The following is a 21,427-nucleotide window of genomic DNA, read 5'->3' as shown; positions in this document are numbered from 1 at the left end:
AATCCGATAATGGACTGGAGCGTCTAAACCAGGGTGTGTCTGAAGTGTTTCTGACTACGATTGTTCTGATTCTTGATATTTGTATTATGTATGTTTTGCAAGTGCATATATGTTAAATTTCATTGCATGTTTGGAATAAATCACTAAAACATCAAAAAAAAAAGTGCATGTAAAGCATCAGATCTGAACATTCCAATGATCTGATTACTGTCTAATGGTCATGTAAACAGGCTCAGTGTTGGTTTTCTGCTCCTGGACCTGGTCTAATGTTCCTATGTTCCTCAGATCTCCTCCCTGCTGGTGTCTCACCCTTGTCCTTGGTCTTATTAATTATCTAAAGCTGTGTTTTGGTCGTCGGAGGACTTGCCTTCACAGTCTGTTGGACCGCCATGTTCTTCCGTCTCAGAGGAAACAGCTGGTTGTTCGCTGGCGTCTGTAGGCGACGCCTCCTCAGGTTGGGTTTGCTGAACATCTGTAGGATTGACCGCACCTCCCTCCACTTTCTCCTCCTCCTTCCCATCATGCACCTCTGCCTCGTCCGAGCTCCCGTCCTCCATGACAAACAGGTTCTTCATAGAATCCGTCACGGCTTCTCTCAGCTCGTCCTCCGACTCCTCGAAGTTCCTGATGATCAAAACCAAAGCGCAGTGAGTGTTTGTGCGTTCATTTAAAGAACAGGTGAAGGATCTGAAAAGGAAGTTTAGTGACGAAAAGACCCTGGAACCAGATGTATAGTCAGAACTGAAACATCTGACCTGATACTAAATGTGTTTCCAGGGTGTTCACAAAATTAAGAGTCACTTCATCCTCAGTTTTCTTAAATTTACTCTGAGCTTTTATGAGAAAAATGCAGAGAATAATATTATAATAAACGGTGATAAATCACTAGGATAAGTTAAATGTAGAGGAAAAGTCATTTGGAAGTCACTACAGAAATAGTTTGGGGTCTTTTAAGTGTTAAGGAAGAGATTTATTCAGTTAATGAGAAGATCATTAATTCAGACAAACTATTATGTTTTATTTCCACTGGATTATTTAAGGAAGAGGAACAGAGGTTACGGTTCACAGTGATTTTTATCACAGGTTCAAACACTGCTCAGCCAATCACAATCAAGAATCAACGCTTTTATACGTTCCATTATAAGTTTAACCCTCTGAAGTCCCGCCCACAGACGTCCCATCACCCACAGCACATAATCTGCACAGCCCCATAGTCATGTCAAAATGTTTTTCATACAGTTTGTTTTTAATTTTTTTAACATTTTTTTGTATATCATCAACTTGAGCTGTAAATGAAAATATCAATCAATAACTGTCATATTTTTAACCCTTTAATGCCATGTTTGTAGTTTGTGGAAACAAACTATTTTTGATGCAAAAAAAACAAAACTTTTTTTTTTGCAGTATTCTACATAAAAATTGGATTGGATTTTTCTTTCATCCTGGCATATGTCAGTGATTAACAATAAATGTGGTAAATGTGCATTATTATTTTTTGGTCAAATGTTCTAAAATGTGTCAGGGTGCATTTTGTACTCACTTGGTAGAAGAGTGTTAGTGTAAGAATTTAACGTGTTGATTTTAGTGGCTGGGTCAGAATTTAAAAAATCATGCAAACTTTTGACCTAAAACAAATTGTAAAAATAATACGACCTTTTTATAACATGAAGCGTAAGACCAACTCCTACAACAGAAACGTTGACTTACGTGTCGTCGTCGTCTGATCTCGGCTCCAGACGCTCTTCATCACTCTCCACGTCTGAATCCTCCTCTTCCTCTTTTACCTGTTGCTCTTTTACCTCCTCCTCCTCCTCTTCATTCTTCTCTTCTGTTTTGTCTTTCTCCTCTAAATCTGAGAGAAAACACAGCAGCTCAGTCTGATGAAACCCTGACGTTGTATTTTGTCTTCATCAGTGTTTCCTGTTGTCGTCAGACCTGCCGTCGCCATCATCGACCCCAGAGTGGACGCCGTCAGCTCAGCCTGGGCCAGGCCGTCCAGCAGCGTCCTGGGCGGTCCGTCAGCCCAGTGCTTACGACCCACTGCCCCCTCCTCACCTGAGTGGGAGTGGGATGGAAGATGTTAACAGAACAGGGGCTCTACAGGACCAACGCTGACCTCTGGAACAGTTCACTTTAAGATCAGAACAAGAGCAAGAAAACCGTCTGAATCACACAGGTAACACGGTTTTAACCACTGTTTAGTCTGGGTGGGTGGGTCTTGTCCAAAGCTCAATGCGACTGATTCACCAGTAAAACCAATGGAGTTTGACAAATGACAGTGGATGGAGACACTTGATATTATGTATATGTATAATAAATGTAGAAAATGAACAAAAATTAGTAAAACACTTACACAATAATCAGTGTGGGAAAAAATAAGCAAAAAACTTGACAAAAATGAAGTAAAATACAATAAAATAAGCAGCAAAATGAACAAAAAACAGCCAATGTGATCAATAAAATGACCAAAAATGAATAATAAATCAAGTTACATGGACAAAATAAGCCACAAACTGAACAAAATGGAAAAAAAATACAAATAAAATAGGCAACAAAATGTAGAAAAATTAACAAAATAACTAATAAAATGAACAAAATGAATTAAAAAAATTACAAAATAAGGGACCCATTTGGATGTTCAGAGGCTCTGTAGTTACCACGGAAACACAGTCACCAGTAAAACCCATGGATGTTTTATGTTCACTTAAGGACATATTTTACTGAAAAAGTCACTTTTTCTTTAGTTTCCTGTTTTAATATAATGACATTTGAATTCACCCTGAGCTTTAATGAACATCTACATGATAATTTAATATTCAGGATATTATTAGAATGAATGAGAAGTCACTTAGGAACGGTGGAGAAAAAGTGGAGAAAAAGGTGAGGCGCCACAAAAATAGTTGTTGGTTTTTAAGGGTTAAACAGTGAAATTATCTGCACTGTGGTTTATTTTCACAATAAATAAGAGCAAAGCATTAGGGGTTTTTTTTGTTTTGTTTTTTTTAGTTCTCCTTTTCATCAGCGTTGATTCATGAAGTCAAACATGTGTTAATACTGTTAAAACATTTTCTGATGAAGTGATGTACCGTGGTAAATATTTGGACAAACATCAAGAAGCAAAACCCGATGAATAATGTCTGATCTGAACGTATCGGCTGCAGATTCGTTTGGATTCTCCAGCTGATTTAAGAACTAAATATATGGAAGGAAAAAGCTGAGACTCTAAACCATCTTCAACCCTCCTGTTGCTGCTCAGATCTGTACCTGTCTCCGTCTGGACCACAGTGTTGGACGCAGACATGACGTCCATGTTGGCGAGGGCGTCCAGCAGAGTCTGAGGCGTCCTGTGGCTCCACCCCTTCCTCGCCTCCGTCCAATCCCTTAGCTTCAGCTCCGCTCCGTCCTGGAAGGTCAGTGTCCGGTTCAGAAGGTCCGTCTCCTGTTGAGTTTGAGAACCAGGGACATAATGAGAGACAGAAAGAAAAACATGTCTACAGTGAAAACAGAGGAGGATCAATACTTTCCTGCTCCTCCTCTTCCTCTTTTCTTCTTTTGTGTCTTCATCATCCAACCTGATCTCAAACATGATCCCCTTCTGTAGAAAAGAAAAAACAAAATGACAGGATTCAGGACAGGGCACATTTTTCACTAGTTCAACACAGGGTTGTACAAAATTCAGAACTGAATTGAGAATGACCCCTAAATTCCACTTCAATTCTGGAATTTGAATTGAGATTACAAACAGGACATGGAATTGCAAATCCAATTCAAATGGCAGGAAGTAGAATTGGAATTCCATGAAATTCAAAGAAATTCATGATACATAATTAAAGTGTATTTAACAATGAAGCTTTTCAGCATATATTACAAATGATTACAACATGAATTTCATACACATATTCAGACCAGAACGATGCCGCCTCAATGACAAAACATTTGAGGAACTGTTGACCATTAGATGCAACAACGTTACCCTGTAAAGGACATGGTAATTGCATTTAATACATTGTTTCAATTGATTACTTTGAAATGAAGATATTGCTAATTATTGATCATTAAGGGCATGTATGCTTAATGTTAGAGTCTGTACTTCCATTTTGGAAGAACAATGTATGTGCAAAGTGTCATATTCTCACTGATATGTGATGAGAATGAATTTCTCTGAATTCAACTCCACTTTCCGTAATTCCAGTTCTAATTTAATTCAACATCCTGTAGGGTGGAGGCAATTCAAATTCATTCATTGAATTGAATTAAATTCTGAAGTTTGTTCAACCCTGGTTCAACAACAACAGTGAAATGTGCAGATGAAAAGATTCCACCTCATAACAGACTGAATTTTACATCTTTGAAGTTATTATTTATACACACCCCCTGTGTAAGAAAGAGCGACTGGGCAGGTCATTCCTCCCACAGCCATCACACTTTAAAACAGTTCCCAGGAAGTCCCCCCCCCCCCCCTCACCCCCCCCCCCCCATATCACATCATGTACATGTGCAGCCATGATGATGTAAATATGTAAGTAATATTTAATTTTTAATCCTATGTATGTATATAAATATTTATATACATAAATATAAACATAAATATTTATATACATACCAAATTTCTTATTTTTCTCTTTATATTTTCATTTTTTCACTCGTTTGTGTTTTGTTTTCTACCTGTCTTTTTATCTGCACTTACTTGTGGTATTTTTGCTGCTGTAACTGAAATTTCACTGGTCTACAAATTTTTTGAAATGATTTGCTTCAGAGATAAAATGTGCTAAATGTTTCGTATTTTAATAAGAATTGGAAAACATGTGACAAAAGTGCCGGTTTGCTGATGTTTTCAAGGTATATGATAAAGTGTTATTACACACATATATTGGTTTATGTACATTTATATAATAGTTTTATAAATCTTCCACTAAATAGAACCTGTAAAGTGAATGTATTCTAATGTGCAGACAGTGTTTTGAAGTAGATCTTGTAGCTCTGAGACAAATATTCCTTTTGAGTCGAACCCATTCTCTCGTTAGTTCTTGAATTTCACATTTTGACCTAAGGCTGTATCTCGGAAAGTTCAGCCAACCAGCATTTTTGACTTGATTTTTCTTTATCAGTGACTCTCATGTGGTAAAATTTCATTACTTTTATTCTGGAAGCATTTTCCTTGTAGACCAGTGTTTCCCCACGGTGGGATAAATAGTCTTATCTTATTTAGATTTTTGTCATTAAATGTTTCTGTATTTAGAGTACATAAATTTAAAAATAATCTGTAAACTGTGGGTTAAATGTGGTCTGAAGTAGGTCAAATACTAACGCTACAGTTATGGATGAATGATGAGTTACAGTAAATGAAACAGTTCAGTGGGTTTGAATGAGGAGGTTTTTGTGCTTGTTGGTGAATTCTGACTTGTTCACTGCAGCAGAAAGGTTCAATAATTCAGATTTAATCCGAAAAGTGGGACTAGTGGCAGATGTTGGACTGGTCTCCATAGCTCTTTATGTTCAGTGTGATGTGTGCAGTCGGTGTGGCGTTGTCACCTTGTCGTGGTGTTTCCTCCTCTGTTCTCTGGTTTCATGTCTGATCTGCCTCAGAGCTGATTCAACGTCCTGCATCAGGAAGAACACAGACCTCATCTCAGGCTGCAGCCGACAGAAGTCTGAACAGACTCAGCTTTGAGAACAACACTTTATCTGTCACTTTTTAATAATTCTGTTTAAGGTTAGGTTTTTTCATAAAGCATATAGATCAAGGACAAAGTATTCGGTATGTATACAACAACAAACACAAACAGTACAGGGAACATTAAGGGGATCTCACATTAGTTTGATTGATTGATTTAAATTTTCCAAAGATAGAAATAATTGGATCTGGTTTCCGCTGTTTTTTCATGGTTTTGGACATTGTTTGAAATTGATTATTCCAATAAGCTTTCATACCAGGACAATTCCAAAACACATGGGCTAGTGAAGCAGAAGAGCACTTTATTTTTTTACTATTTAACAGTATAGTTTCAGATGTAACAGGTTTCAGTCTCTGAAGTCAAATGGAATCAGTGCAAATTGTCCTTTTGTTGCAGTCGATGAACTAAATAGGTCCATCTGTCCCTCACATGTACCTCGTTTGTACTTTTTAATGTTGTGTTTAATCAAGATGAGTTAGAACAAGGGTCTGCAGCCTGTGGCTCTGGGGCCACGTATGGCTCTTTAGCATCTCTCTATGGCTCCTCTGGTCAAAAAACATAAGGAACATTTCGAAATGAACTGAATGAGTCATTACTTGTTAACATTGTTATAGGCTTAAGTCTATTCTAACTTTGTCCATCTGCAAAAATGTGCAGGGCTTACACAGAATAAAATAATTTTTTGACAGCATAAAAACCAAAATGAATTATTTTCTTGCTAAATTCAATACAAGATGCTCAATTTGCATTTGTTCGTAGTTTGTAAGTAAGCCACTATACATGAAAGCTGCACTTTTTCTCCATTACACAACATAATTATGTTTTGGAAATAGTATCCCTCATTAAAAAAAATTGTACAAATCTTGAATTTTCTTTACTGTAGTTGTATAATTTCATAAATGCACCAGACATTGCATTATTGTAATGGAAATACAAAGTTAAGTAACAAACTAATCACAAATAGGCTACAGCAGAGCAGCCACCTCATGGTAAAACGTAGATGGATTTAAATATTTTTCTCATGGCTCCAGTCAGATTTCTTGACTGTTTAGGTTGTAAAGCTTGCCGACCCCTGAGCTAGAAGCTAAACTAAGCTAGAACCCAGCTGTTGTGGGGACTCTAGTCATGTGTTACCTGTTCAGGTGGGGCTTTGCGCTGGTCTTTATGGGCTGTAGAAGGTTCTGGGTCTCTGGGTTTGTCCACCACAAAGGTCACATGTTTGTGCTGTGGCTGAGCCTGAAACAGTAGAAATATCAGAATATTCTGCACAAAAGCTCATGTAAACGCAGCTGTGGATTCATGAAACAGAGCAAATAATGGCAATATTGTTTGAACCTCTTGACCTCCATAAATACAGTAAAAAAAAAAAAAAAAAAAAAAAGGGCAACCTCCACCATCTTTATGTCGCTCTACCTCTGCTTCGACTCGCTGCTTCAGCTCTCTTTTATCCTGATGATACTGTTGTCTGATGAGCTCCAGTTGACGCAGGTACTCCTACAGAAAAACACAAACATTAACATCTGGAAACAGGAAATGATCTGGTCACATGTGGATGGTTCTAATCAGAATACTTTATTAATCCCAGGGGAAATTTGTTTGTTACAGTCACTCCATTCAAGTAAAATAAAAAGTAACAGGAAAGAAATTATCAATAGTACAAAAAAAAAAAAATTATACACACATACATACTAAAACACAATTAAAACAGCAAATTTATGCAATATGTATTAGACAATATATTATCAATATGACCACATCATTTTAATAACATAATTTTTGCACACTTATTATGTTTATATCTTTAATTACACCAGACTATACTATCTAATCTAATTAAATATACGTAAGTGTGCAAAAACTGTGTTGTTCTAAAACTTAATGCCAGATGTGGACAGTCAGGATGCATTTCATTCCGTCTTTGCTGAATGTGTTCATCAGTTGTTGAACCTTGAGCATCCTGTGTGTCTTCTACCTGCTGTCCTTCCTGTCTCTTGTCCTGCGGTGTGTGCTGGTTGGCGTGATGTCCGATTTCGTTCCCATGACAACCGGGCTTCCTGTTACGCTCGGCTGTACAAGGACGCAGACCCTAAGACGCAGAACAGAAATATGAGAACTTAAAGGATAATGTGCAGATGCAAACATTTTTGATAAGGTAATTTTACTTGTTTCCACTCAAAAACTGGGGCCACATACAGTCCAACATGATCTGAAGTGGACCAGATGAGTTATGTTACTATTTTAATAATATAATAACCTATAAATAATGTCAACTCCAAACTTTTCTCTCACAAAAGTAAAATTACATTATGAAAATGTTTACATCTACAAATTATCCTTTAAAAAATGTGAAAATGAACAACCTGAAATTTCTTCAGAAAAATAAGTGCAATTTTACCACTACTATTATTTGTCATTTCCATATGTCCATTACAACATCCAGATCCCAGTGGATCTACAAATACACAAAACATTTAGTAACAGGCAGAATATTGATAAAATTACACTTACTTCTCTTAAGACATCTCAGGTTGATCATATTTGTTCAGGTTTTTCACATTTCTTGTGAAAGGATAGTTTGTAAATGTAAAAATATCCAAATAATGGTATATTTTTTACACTAAAACAAAGAGAAAAATTAGAAGGTGTCATTTCTAGGTTATTATGATAGTGTTTTACTGGTCTGATCCACTTGAGATTGAATTGCCCTGAATATGGAATCTGAACTAAAATGACTGTGTAATTTTTGCATTTCACAAATTCATCCCATTGGCCAGACTGGACCCTTTGGCAGGCAGGTTTTATTATCTTTTTAATCTATTCTTGTATCTTATTCTATTATTTTGCTTTTTTATTCTTCTGTACGGCACTGTTTTTAATTGTACAGCTGTTTTATGTCTTTAATCTATTTTTATATTTTATTCTTTTATTTTGGTTTTTATTTATTCTTCTGTAGAGCACTTTGGTCCACTGAGGTTGGTTTAAAGTGCTTTACAAATAAAGTAGAGAGAGAGACCTTAATTGTTAATCTTCCCCTGTAAGTGGCTTTGGAAAAAAGTGTCTGCCAAATGCGTAAATGTAAATGTGCTTGAGATCATATTGGTTTCTATGTGGAACCTGAACTAAAATGAGTTTGACATCCTTGCCATAGATACTGTATATTCTGTGTATTTTGCTGTGGTTCAATGCTAACTGTATTTTATTGCCTTGTACTTATACATCTGTAACAAAAGTAGAGTCTAATCTGATCTCAGTCTGGTGACCTACTCCATATTAATTAGTTGGTCAGTACATCCTTCATAGTCGGTGCATGAGTCTCACCAGCTGTTTCTCCGCCCTCAGCTTGTACTGGTTGGCTTCCTGTCGTCTCTGCAGGTATTCGTTACGAGCTGCAGCCACACTGACACAAAGAGGAAGACAAATGTTGTTTATATTTGTTCAGTTTATTCACATTTTATTACAGGACAATTTGTAAATGTAAATATTTTCATAAATTAATGTTGTTGTTTTTTTGCACTAAAATAAAGGAAAATAATTGGAGTTGTCATTATTTATAGGCATAAGGTCATATTTATTTCACATTAAACCAAGAAGAAAATTTGGAGTCATTATTAATAGATTATTATGATATTATTTTACTTGAGATCACATAGGTCTGTGTGTGGAACCTGAACTAAAACCAGTTCAACATGCTTGACTCTTAATATCTTCAGTGTAATTTTTGTACTTTACAAATTCATCCTGTGATGAATTTGAATTTTCTATTGAAAAAAAAAACAAAAAACATCTGAATTCAATGTTCCCCAATACTTTTGTCCATATGGTGGACCTGGTGAAGTGGAGAACTTCTACCTTGACCAGAATCTTCTCTGAACTTAAAGGGAACATTCTCAGACCCTGTCCAGAATTCTCAGACTTGGAGTCCCTCTGGTGTTTTTTTTTTTTCTTACAGTTGATATGGTTCCACTGGAGGAGCGTTGGGGTTTTCCACCTGATCCTTGTCTCGGTCCTGAACCAGTGGAGGAGGAGGGATGAGGACGTCCTGTTTGTTCCTGCACTGGAAGGCGTCCAGCTGGGCGTGGTAGTGCTGGTAGTGCCCGACAGGCTGCTGCTCACCCAACCTGCAGAGGTGGGACAGAAGGTTTAGGCTGAAGTAGGAACGAATGGAGAGGATTTTCAGTCATAGGGTGAGAAATGTCCAACACTCAAGTGATGCATGTCAGCAAAAGACAACTTTAAGTCTGAGTTTACAGTAAAACACCATGTGGAAAAGGTCAAGAATAGTCTGTTTATCAAAATACATGATTGATGAATGCACTGAATGAATGGAACTTTGGGGGTTTAACCCTTAAAGCCCCAAAGTTGCAATATTGCAACAGTCAACATAACTGAATGAAACAGACCATAACTCCAGTTACCAAATCTTGTTACCACCTCCCACCAAAAGATGGCGGACGTGTGCCCTTTCAGTACTAACACCATTTAAGAGCATGTTTCTATTCAAAGTGAAGAAGAAAATCCAGTTTAAAGGCGTGGTCCTGAACTGGTTAAGTAAGTAAGTAAAGTTAGTTTGAGTTTGGATAGATAAGGACAGATTTGTCTACTCTGCTGTTTGGATAAAAAGATACTAAAACTTATAATATTTTACTTTCTACTACTGTTTAAGTTCATGTATTTTTAGGACAAGATGGAAAAAAAAAAAAAAAACACAAAGAAAACTTCCACGTAAATATGTTCAAAGTTCAATTTTACTAAAAGTTACACAGTCCAATATGGCCGCCGCCCTGTGACATCACAATATGCAAATTAGCTGAGTAAATTTACTCCCATCATAAACCTTGGGTCATACCCAGTATTGCTGTCATTTAAAGTATGACTTTATATCTAAACACTTCCAAGGTACAGCTTTTTAAAATCTTGATATCAAAATTTAATATTTTTTGAAAAAACTCCTAAAGGGTTAATTAGTGGCTCAAAACTGGCTCTAAACCTGTTTTTAAAGGCTTCGGTTTCATGTTGGACGAGGACACAGGATTTCAGTACCAGCTCTAGGGATACGTCTACATTTCTGGTCCTATGTCCTGGTTTTTTTCTTTAGGTCTTTTAGGTGTAAAACTTTTTGCCAGTCCCTGATTCTTTCCATATCCTGCCTCATTCTGTTCCTCACTATAAACAGGAATGATCTCAGCCCTTAAACCACATCAGTGTCTCATATTTGTAGAACTTGGCCGGCTCAATGCCCTTGTTGTGTATCCAGTCTGATCTTGGTCTTGACTTGGTCTCAATTCCTGAGAGCCTTGGTCTCGGTGCATTCTGGTGTCGGTTTAAGTCAGTCTCCTCTACAAAACTAGATGAAACTCACCGCTGTTCCTGCAGCCATGCAGCCTCTACGTTTGTTGGATCAGCTGCTTGTCCTGCTCTTTGATGAAGAAGCTGAAAATGACAGCAAATAATGAACAAACAAACAAACAAGCAAAAACAAGTGGAAGAACACAGGTTGTATAAATAAACACATACTTTTATGCATAACCTGTTCTCCATAATCATGTCTGCAACAAACTACAAACCAGATTACCTTGAATTCATCCTTTAAGTATCAGTGAAATTTAAAACATTTTTATGTAAAAAAAAAAAAAAAACTACCTGAAATGTTCTATATTTTCAAAATGTTACTGGTAAAATTTCTATCTAAAATTGACATTGCCAAAAAATTCCCAATGTATTAAATGTGATACAAAAATATATCATGAACAAAATTCTATTATTTGGATTATGTTAAAAAGGCTAATAAACATTTCAGTTCCAAAAAGATTAAATTTTGTCTAGTTTTTAATGGATCAGGTTTTACAGGGTTAAAGGAACTTTTCAACTTCATGTTAATGAAAAAATATAAAGACTCAATCAAATCAAATCAAATTTAATCTAATCTACCTCCATCATATGAAAATGTGAAACAATAATACTGTAACATTATCTAAAGCAGCGTATGACTTTCACCACAAACTTTTGTTCAAATGTGTCCAACCCCAGTCAGGTCCTAATATCACTAATCCATTAGTCTGTCTGTGCTTCTGCACCTGAACCACTTCCCTCACAGTGAACACCTTCATAGATGACTCCATCATAAACACAGTCCACTTGTTTACATAACAAACCCAAACGTCACTGGGGCCTTTTTGGAATTTTGTGGGGAAGTGCATTGTGGGAATGGGAATTCCACGCTAGGGGTGGGAATCACCGGAGACCCAACGATAAGATATTATCACGATACATGGGCAGCAATTCAATTTTATTCCGATTTTTGACATATTATGATATGAATATTGCCAAAAATAGGTATTGCGATATATTGCGATTTTTATATCTACAAATGATAGCCACAAAAGAAACTCTTCTTCTGTCTGAAGGTTAATGCCACCCTTTCTACTGTTCTCAAACTTTCTTCCACTGTCTTTCCACTGTGTCACATCCCTGGGATCCAGTGTCTTGAACATGAACTAAAGCCTTTGTTTTCCACTGTGTGGGCACAGGTTTTTACATATGTGGTGTGTGATGGATTGTGTTCTTTTCCTAGCCTGTTCTGAATTGGGAGGTAGCTTTGTCAAGCTAACTGTGTGTAGCCTTGGTTGGTTTTTGGGTTTAGCTGAGTTAGCATTAGCTTTGTCCTCTGCTCACACTGCCTGTGGATAGTGGAGTGTGAGGTGAACCCTCATGTTCATAATATTCCCACTGTATTTTCCTTTCATACCACAGTCATTGCAAACTGGGTCATATCCATTTCCTTTGTCCCTTTCTTGTTGAAAAATCTGAAATAAGACCATACGTTTGATTAGAATGCGGACGGTACATTCCTGACTCATTCTCTGGTGACTCCATCTTTGTTTTACCCACTTTCTCTCATACATTGACAGTGAACTCCGCTGACCTCACTAGGAACAAATCAACAGCACCATCTAGTAGATTTAAAAGGTATCATATTTTAGTTGTCTAGTACACAAAAAGCTCAATAAATATTTGCAATTTCAGAGCCTAATAAAAGATCGATACTTGGGGTCTGCGTATCGATACAATATCGCCAAGTAAAATATTGTGATACTGTGCTGTATCGATGTTTTCCCCCTCCTCTATTCCATGCAGCAGCAGTTTGTTTGTATCTTGGTGAGTGCTGAGCCCAAATATTGTCCTTTACCTCCATCCACCAACTAGACTCATTCTTTAAAACATCCCTGGTGGACTGGAGAAGTTTACAACGTAGCGATCTGGTTCGTTTTCTTGCTGAATCTGTGAGATACTGCTTTCACTTGGTCGCCATCTTTGTTGCTGGTTTACGTACACTGTTGCTCATGAAGATGGAATAAAATATGTTTACCTCTTCTCATAAAATGATCAAGACAATGTGATTTATTCATGATAGATAATATTCTGCCTGTACATTTATGTGAAACTTTTTATTAGTGTTCATTTGTAGTTGTTTGGCGCCCTCTTGTGGTGAAACATAAGCAGTGTTTTAGACTTTTCGCCCATGTGGGTGTGCAGAGCATGTGCTGTGAATACTGTGTGACAGGAATGTGATGGAGAAGTCGGTTGGTGCAGAAGTTATGAATTTTGTCACTTCAGACATTATTTGTCTTTTTACATGTTTTGTATGCGGGGCTGCAATTCAATAAACAAAGTAAATTCATTGGAGCCTACATCACATGTGTTTGTTAGCCGTCTAGCATGTGAAAGAAGAAACCTGATGCAAGGGCAGTAAAAATAAAATGTAACTGGGACTCAGTATGTAATTATAACATCTGGTCAAAGGGGATACTGATGTGCATAAATAGAAATAAAAAAGGAAATGTGACTTAAAACTAAATTATTCCACTTTTATGAGCGACACTGTATGTGTACATTTATGACGATTCCTCTTTTAACACTGTAAGCTTTTAGGAATAGTATAAAGTCCTATTTTGATATTATTGTTATTATTATAATAAGCAGAGGTACTTTATGGTAGGCTGGAGTGTAGACTCTGAGTGGGACCTTCCAGTCTGGTTTTACTGGTAGTTTCTTGATCCAAGGTCTTTCTGCAGCTCTGGATTTCAGTATTTTCTCTGAAGAAAAAAAAAGAGCGGAATCTCAAGTTAAAGTATCATGAGCAGAACTTGCGTCAGTTGCAAGTGAATAATGATGATACTGTGAATTCTGTTTAAGATGTGAAGATGCAGTGTGTTGTCTGTCCACTAGGGGGTGTGTGTTCCACTCTGAATATTCCACCAGGGCTCAAATTTGAAACGAGTAAATTAAAGTCAATAAAATTTCATGTGTACCGTGTTAAAGAGACATTATGAATAATGGATGAGGAGATCAGAAATATGGGGCATAATGAGTAGACGCAGACGTTCCCTTAGTAATGGAGTGTTTTGTTGTTGCCAAAACACTGGTGATGCCAAGGAATACTGCAAAATAGAATGGACCAATGAGGAGCCAGTTTAGCACATATGTTGAAAGAAACATCTGGAGGAGATCCACAAGAAAGAGGACCAGTTCCAAAGGAATGAGATGAGAGAAAAGGACCACTAGGGGGCTCTAGAACCCACCTTTAACACCACCTCACCCTCTGTGATACTTCTGTTACATGTATGTACAGAGGTGGCCACAATTATTACAACACTAAAGTAAAATGAAAAGCCCCAGCCCCTCCTTCCTCCTCCTCCTCCTTAAAATACCCATAAAACAAATGAAATATCTATGAAGTCATCACTATACGGAGCCATCATGAGGAGCTTTAAGTCATTTTCCTACAAACAAACCAAGCGCGGCCTATTTCACTGTCAATGTCACACAGTCATGTATCACCACTTAATACAATCTTCACTATAAATATAAAAATAGTTCATATTTTAAAGTCTTTCACTCCTCCATCACATAATCTTTGAAAGAACAGAATAAAATGATAAATTTATGAGAAAAAAAACGTATAACATGACAGATACATATCTGACACCACCATTGGTGAAAAGGTAAAACTGATGAAAATATTGTCCAACACATGAGTGCACCCTTTAAAATAACAGCATTAAAGTGGGAGACAGTTCAGGCCTAAGTTACTATCAGTGTCAAAATGATTATTTTAAATTATCTGATCAGCTGATTAATCAACTACGCCTTTTCTCATCCATTTAAAATATATTATTTCTTATCATATAATGGACAGAATTGTGTAAAATTATTACCTCAAATAGTTGTTTCATGATGATTAACAGTTCTGCCTGACCTACAGTGGTGGCCAAAATTATTAAAATTATTTTAGTTTTTTAATTGTCAATTTAAATACCCAAAAAATTAATGAAATATCAACAGCAGGGCTGTCAACCCCATTTTAGTTCTGGTTCTACATTCAGCCCAATATGATCTCAGATGGGTCAGACCAGTAAAATAACAACCTATAAATAATAACCCAAATGTTTGTCTTTGTTTAAGTGTGGAGAAAGTACAATTACATTATATAAATGTGAATAACCTGACATTTCTTAAGAAAAATAAGTGCAATTTCAATAATATGTCTTAGGACACAGCTGTGCGATTCTGTTGAATGTACAAGATCAATCCTGCTCATGAAGGAAATGTTAAAGTAAAAGTGGATAAAAACAGTAGGACTCACTTCATCTGATACTTGATGTTGCATATTTCATGAACGTGATGAAATGAAATCATGTTTTGGAGGCAAAACTAGGTGAATATGTTCAGATCTGTGGGTGTTCTGATCATTTTGGCCACTGCTGTACATGTTGTGTGTTCAGTTTTACCTGGTGTGTTCGCTGCACCTGCTTTTGTTTGACAGGCATGTGATGCTGCCGGTCTGTTCTGATGCGTCGTCACCTTGTGGGTTAAATCCTCCTGAATATACAGGAAACCAAACACACATTTAATCATCACATTTCAAGAAAAGTTTTGTTCTTAACTTTGTTGGAAAAAAAACATCATATTGTAACAATACTTTTTGCTTTTCCTTGAATAATTTGTTGTGCAAATTAAAAATCTCTTAGATTTTTGCTTGAATAATACAAATAAACTCAACCAAACTGCTCCCTGAGACAATATTTTCCCAAATAAAAATAGGAAATGTGCAATTATCTTACAACTATGACATTAAAGTTACTTTTTTAGAACAAAAAAATTTGGTACCAAAGATGAACATTTCAACAGTATCAGTGGCTGCAAAGAGCTCGTTTCCATTACACATCTCAGAACATTAAAGTCCAAACTGTCCAAAAACAGAAACATGTCCCATGTATCTTTTCCAGTCCTTGTCCATTGTCCAAACCTAAACTCTGTCTAGTCCAGTGACAGATCACCATGGCAGTAGATTGGTTTGGTGTACGTCCCTAAAATGAGTCCAGGGTGCTCCAACGCTAAAACATTATTTCCACTGGCTACATGTTCTAACCTGAAGAACAAAAAACCAAAAAAAACACCCAGGAGTGATTCCATGACCCCCCCACCGGTAAGCCTTCACGCACACATCCCCTCAGGGGCCCACCCCATAGTTTGAGAAACACTGCCTTAAGACAACTCTTTAAAATGTCATGCATCTAATCTTGGACTGTTCAAATTGACTAGTAATGATTTATTGAACTTCGTCTTTTACTGGACCACTTGTTTTCACATTAAATCAGTGTTACAGCCCATTTTCAAAGCCAGAATATCTCAAAAACTAACGAAGACAGAAGGATGGAATTTAGTATGCTGTTTATTAGGACTAAAGGTTATTTTTTGAATGTATGAAGTGAATTGAGAATGGTCAGTCAGAGGTTTCTGGTCACTTCACATGGACTGACCCCAGATCCAGGGCTCAGATATTTAGTGATCAGATGTTTGTTTGTTTTAACCATGTTTACACAGTTCAGAAGAATTTTAAGACCCACTCTGATATTCTAACACTCATTCTCTATTAGTAATTACCAGATTTATTCCGTTATTTATGTAGGTTTGACTAGATGTTCATTTCAACCAGTATCTGTTTCTAATCAAGTGAAACATTATTAATTTCCAACAGTGTTGAGGTTTTTTTTTAGTTGAGTGTGTCTTTCCAATTCTACATTAAATGCAGTGCGTATTACAGTCTGACAGACACTTAGTGTGTTACAAAATGAAGATTTACCTGCTGGTCCAGATGTTTACTGATGTGCTTTTCTACGAAGGGACGTCTGAGGACTGAGCTCACAGATGGACGGTCTCGGGGGTTGACCTGAGACAGTAACAAATACCAATGAACATGTTTTGAAACGACTGATAAGACACTGAGATTGATTAAAATGCATCATTTGTATGGTCTAAACCGGGGCTGTCAAACTCATTTTAGTTCAGGTTCCACATACAGCCCAACATGGTCACAAACTGGCCGGACCAATAAAATAATAACATAATAACCTATAAATAATGACAACTCCAAACTTTTCTCTGTTTTAGAGAGGAAAAAAGTACAATTACATTATGAAATTGTTTACATCTACAAACTAGTCTTTAAAAATGTGAACATGAACAACCTGAAATTTCTTCAGTAATTTTACCAACATTATGCCTCATATTGTCATTTACACATGTGCATTACAACTAACAGATAACAGTGGGTCTACAAATATACAAAACATTTAGTAACAGGCAGAATATTGGTAAAATTACACTTTTTTTCTCTACAGACATTTCAAGTTGTTCATGTTATTCCCTTTTCTGTGAATTGATAGTTTGTAAATGTAAACATCTCCATGTAATTCTACTTTTTTACCCTAAAACAATGTGAAAAATTTGTAGTTGTCATTATTTGCAGGTTATTATGATTGTATTTTACTGGTCTGATCCACTTAAGATCATATTGGTCTGAATGTAGAATCTGATCTAAAATGATTTTGACGTCATTGATTATTAAAATCTTCAGTGTAATTTTTGCATTTCACAAATTCATCCCATGGACCAGATTGGACACTTTGACAGACCAGTTTTGGCCCATGGGCCGTATGTTTGACATCCCTGTTGTAAACAGTTTGCATGAAAACACAGGGGTCCGTTAGCCTTCATCTACGTTTTTGATTTTGCCGTGGAATAATCAACACTAAACCACAGTATGTGTTTTTTCCAGCGTTGGACAAAGGACGCTTCCTTAGGTGCAGCAGAGGCTGACATCCTGAACAGCTGCAAAAAGAGTTTCCTGACCTTTAAACACTTTTCAAGAACACTACAAATCTAGAATTTGATCAGTGGGAACTTTTCGGCACTAGTTGGGAAACTGCCCAAAAACCTGTCAAAGAACAGAACATGTGAACCTAGTTTTCTGCTTGTACAATAGATTAACCCTTAAAGACCCAAACATCCACCATCGACCAAAACCATCTACTGATCTAAACTGTTTAATACCTGTTGATCCACGAATTCTATCAATACATGTAAATAATTGGTGTAAAATACAGTTTGTCATTTTTTCATGGTCTTCAGATATGACCCATTTGGACGTTCAGAGGCTCTGTAGTTACCGTGGAAACAACGTCATCTTCTACAAAATTGATTCACCAGTGAAACCCATGGAGTTGCATCAATGACAGAGGATGGACATGCTTGGTTTATGTTAAACAATAAATAAAATGAACAAAACCGAATATAAAAATTTACAAAATAATGAATAACACAAAAAACAATGGCAAACTAAACTGACTAAAATAGAAATTATAGACCAAAATGAACAAAAACAGCCAACATGATCAATAAAATTAATAAAAAGTAATAAAAGAGGAAACAAAATGTAGAAAAATAAACAAAAGTAACAAAATCAACAAAAACAAATGGCATGATAAATAAAAATAAACAAATGGAATAAAAAATTTGCAAAATAAGTGACCCATTTGGATGTTCAGAGGCTCTGTAGTTACCATGGAAACACCATCATCTTCTACAACATTGATTCACCAGTAAAACCCATGGAGTTGGATCAATGACAGTGGATGGACACACTGGGTTTGTGTTTAGTTAATCATATATTTTACTGAAAAAGTCACATTTTCTTCAGTTTTCACTGTTTTTGATATAATAACCTTCAACTTTAATCGGAGCTTCTATGAACATCATGTTCATAGAAGATTAAAAACGCAAAATACAGAGGAAAATATGACAATAAATGGTAATAAATCACTTAAGAAAGGTTAAACGGAGAAAAAAATTCATTTGGGAATTGACGCAAAAGCAGCTCTGGGTCTTTATGGGTTAATTTAGCAGCCAGGAAATGAACATCAAGCAAGCATCAAACAGAAAATGATGACATACTTCAGTGACTGTTGTAACACAATAATGAGGGTAATTGCTCCTTAACTCTTGGTATCTGAGTTCCTGGCGTCCAATCAGAATGAGGCTCAAGTTCAAAGTTCATCGCGAGTCATGAGAGTCTGAACAAACCACATATGTAAACGTCTGAATTAGTGCACTTGCTGAATACTTGAAACACAAGCCTAAATACACTTAAAGTAGAAAAATGCTGTGAAGACGGAGTGACCTTGAAGAGCTGTGTGATCAGCTGGCGGAGGTCATAGGAGCAGCGGCTGGGGACCGGGCTGTAGCGCCCCCTGCAGATCTTACTGACCAGCTGCCTCAGGCTACTACCCTCGAACTGGACATGAAGACATGGGTTAGAGTTAGAGTTTGATATTGTTAGCCTCAGAGCATAACACTATATGGACAAAAGTATGTGGACACATTGAATTCAGGTGTTTCTTTTCTAACAGGGGTCTAGGATACAAAACAATAATGACTGATGTCAGAATATAGTTTTATATTGAGATAAATATCATTGTATTGGTTCGTTTGGTTTGACTTATCTTTGCTTCCAAAATGACTCAGAGATGGTTTGGACTTAATTTCTCTCAATATTAATTTTTTTTTTTTTTTTTATCCATGACTATGATTTTAAATGTTCTACCTCTAAATTTCGAAAATATTTTTCATGCTCTGACTGTAAATAATAATGTTCTACCACAACTAACCATCTACTTTCTTCACATCTCACTGAGGAAGAAAAATCTCCCATTTAACTTAAAAAGGAAATACTGATGTTTATAAACTATATGGACACAAATACTGGGACACATCATGTCTACAGCTGTAAGATGTCCTGTTCATGAGGATTTGAGATAAAAACACCAATATTAATAATCGATATATTTATCCCAATATAAAAGTATATTGTGTCTTTCGTCATTATTGTTTTGTATCCCAGACCCCTGTTAGAATAGAAACACCTGAATTCAACATGTCCACATACTTTTGTCTATATAGTGTATGACTGAGGCTAACGATGCATATTAACACTCACAGGGTTCGATTGAGGATTATAGAGGTGGGAGAAAAAAGTCACCACATTTTCACATGAATCAATATTTATAATGATCACAATAAATGTCAAATCATTATTTCTTTCCAGTTTAAAGTCCTTCCAGGTCAGTTTGACATGTGAACAGGATCCTTTCGGTTTCTAGTTGAGTGTTGCTGTAGTGTGTGATGAGCAGCCTGTTCTTTGTACATGAGTGTGAGCGCAGCGTCCATGTGTCCAGCTGTGTGTGAGCTGCAGATGTGCAGGGTGTGGTGAAACTCACTGGATGCCTCAGGGTGCAGAGTTCATACAGGACGCAGCCGAGGGACCAGATATCCCTGCAGAGGACGCACACATGTTTACATTAAACGGACAGTTATTTCAGAATGTGATCAAACACTATCCCCGATTCTGCTGATTTCTATGATCCTGTAAACTCCCACCTCAGATGGTTTGAGACACAGTGAAATCAGGGCGTGTTTCCATGAGGTCACCAGTAAAGACATGTTGTATAACATGACGTGTTTCTGGATTTAACATTATGCCCTGTCCCCCTGAGCTACAGTCATTAACAGCCCAAAAACAGAAATCCAGAGCGGCGAGGCATCCTGTCAGAGTCCAGCTACCGACAGAGACAGCGAGTGAAAAGGAAAAGTTTAACCCATTAAAACCCAGAGCTACTTTTGTGGCAGTTCCCAAATGAAATTTTCTCTTCACCTAACCTTTCTTAAGTTATTCATCACCATTTATTATAAAATGATCCCCTGTATTTTGTATTTTACCAATATAATTCAGGTATTTTCCCATTTAATTTACTCATCATGTCAATGTTCATAAAAACTCAGATTACAGTTGATTTTTATAATTTCAGACAGATAAACTTCAAGAAAGTGACTTTTTCAGCAAAATATATTAACTGAACATAAAAACAAGTGCCTCCGTCCACTGTCATTTATAAAACTCATTTTAATTGTTATTTTATTAATTTTTTGGCCAGGTTGTCATTGTAAATGAGAACAGGTTCTCAACTGGCCTACCTGGTAAAATAAAGGACAAATACATTTAAAAATGTATTTGTGCATTTTGTTACTTTTTAACAATTTTGGTGACTAGTTCATTTTTTCTTTATATTTGTTCAATTTGTGGCTTATTTTGTTAAATTACTTATTATTTTGTTGATTTATTATTTATTTTTGGTCACTTTATTGATCACTTTGACAGTTTTGTTGCTTATTTTATACTTTTTTACTTCACAGTTGTCAATTTTGCTTATTTTTTCCATGTCATTTATTATTTTGCAAATTTTTTTATTAATTTTTGTTCACTTGATTATTATTTAATATAAAACAAGTGTGTCCATCCACTGTCATTGATCCAACTCTATGGGTTTTACTGGTGAATCAATGCTCTAGAAGATGAC

The 21,427-nt window shown here is 36.4% G+C and overlaps 1 protein-coding gene across 1 annotated transcript in view; it reads right to left on the bottom strand.

Annotated features, from left to right (window-relative positions):
• Window positions 1-204: 204 nt before the first annotated feature.
• The window catches only part of nek5 (NIMA related kinase 5), a 35,072-nt gene continuing 13,849 nt past the window's right edge, over window positions 205-21,427 (bottom strand). Inside the window, exons 8-23 of the mRNA XM_030124088.1 lie at window positions 20,291-20,345; window positions 19,195-19,308; window positions 16,819-16,905; window positions 15,464-15,554; window positions 13,662-13,768; window positions 11,035-11,105; window positions 9,623-9,793; window positions 8,994-9,072; window positions 7,648-7,761; window positions 7,089-7,169; window positions 6,810-6,911; window positions 5,533-5,601; window positions 3,265-3,595; window positions 1,936-2,055; window positions 1,708-1,852; window positions 205-624 (exon numbers count right to left, since the gene is read on the bottom strand). Of these exons, the coding sequence (XP_029979948.1) occupies window positions 327-624; window positions 1,708-1,852; window positions 1,936-2,055; window positions 3,265-3,595; window positions 5,533-5,601; window positions 6,810-6,911; window positions 7,089-7,169; window positions 7,648-7,761; window positions 8,994-9,072; window positions 9,623-9,793; window positions 11,035-11,105; window positions 13,662-13,768; window positions 15,464-15,554; window positions 16,819-16,905; window positions 19,195-19,308; window positions 20,291-20,345 (2,035 nt within the window). The 3' untranslated portion in view covers window positions 205-326. The remainder of the gene's footprint in view (window positions 625-1,707; window positions 1,853-1,935; window positions 2,056-3,264; window positions 3,596-5,532; window positions 5,602-6,809; window positions 6,912-7,088; window positions 7,170-7,647; window positions 7,762-8,993; window positions 9,073-9,622; window positions 9,794-11,034; window positions 11,106-13,661; window positions 13,769-15,463; window positions 15,555-16,818; window positions 16,906-19,194; window positions 19,309-20,290; window positions 20,346-21,427) is intronic.

This window comes from Sphaeramia orbicularis, chromosome 21 (assembly GCF_902148855.1).
Source record: "Sphaeramia orbicularis chromosome 21, fSphaOr1.1, whole genome shotgun sequence".
NCBI lineage: Eukaryota > Metazoa > Chordata > Actinopteri > Kurtiformes > Apogonidae > Sphaeramia > Sphaeramia orbicularis.
Note: the sequence above shows the minus strand (reverse complement) of the source record. Positions and strands in the feature narration are given on the sequence as shown.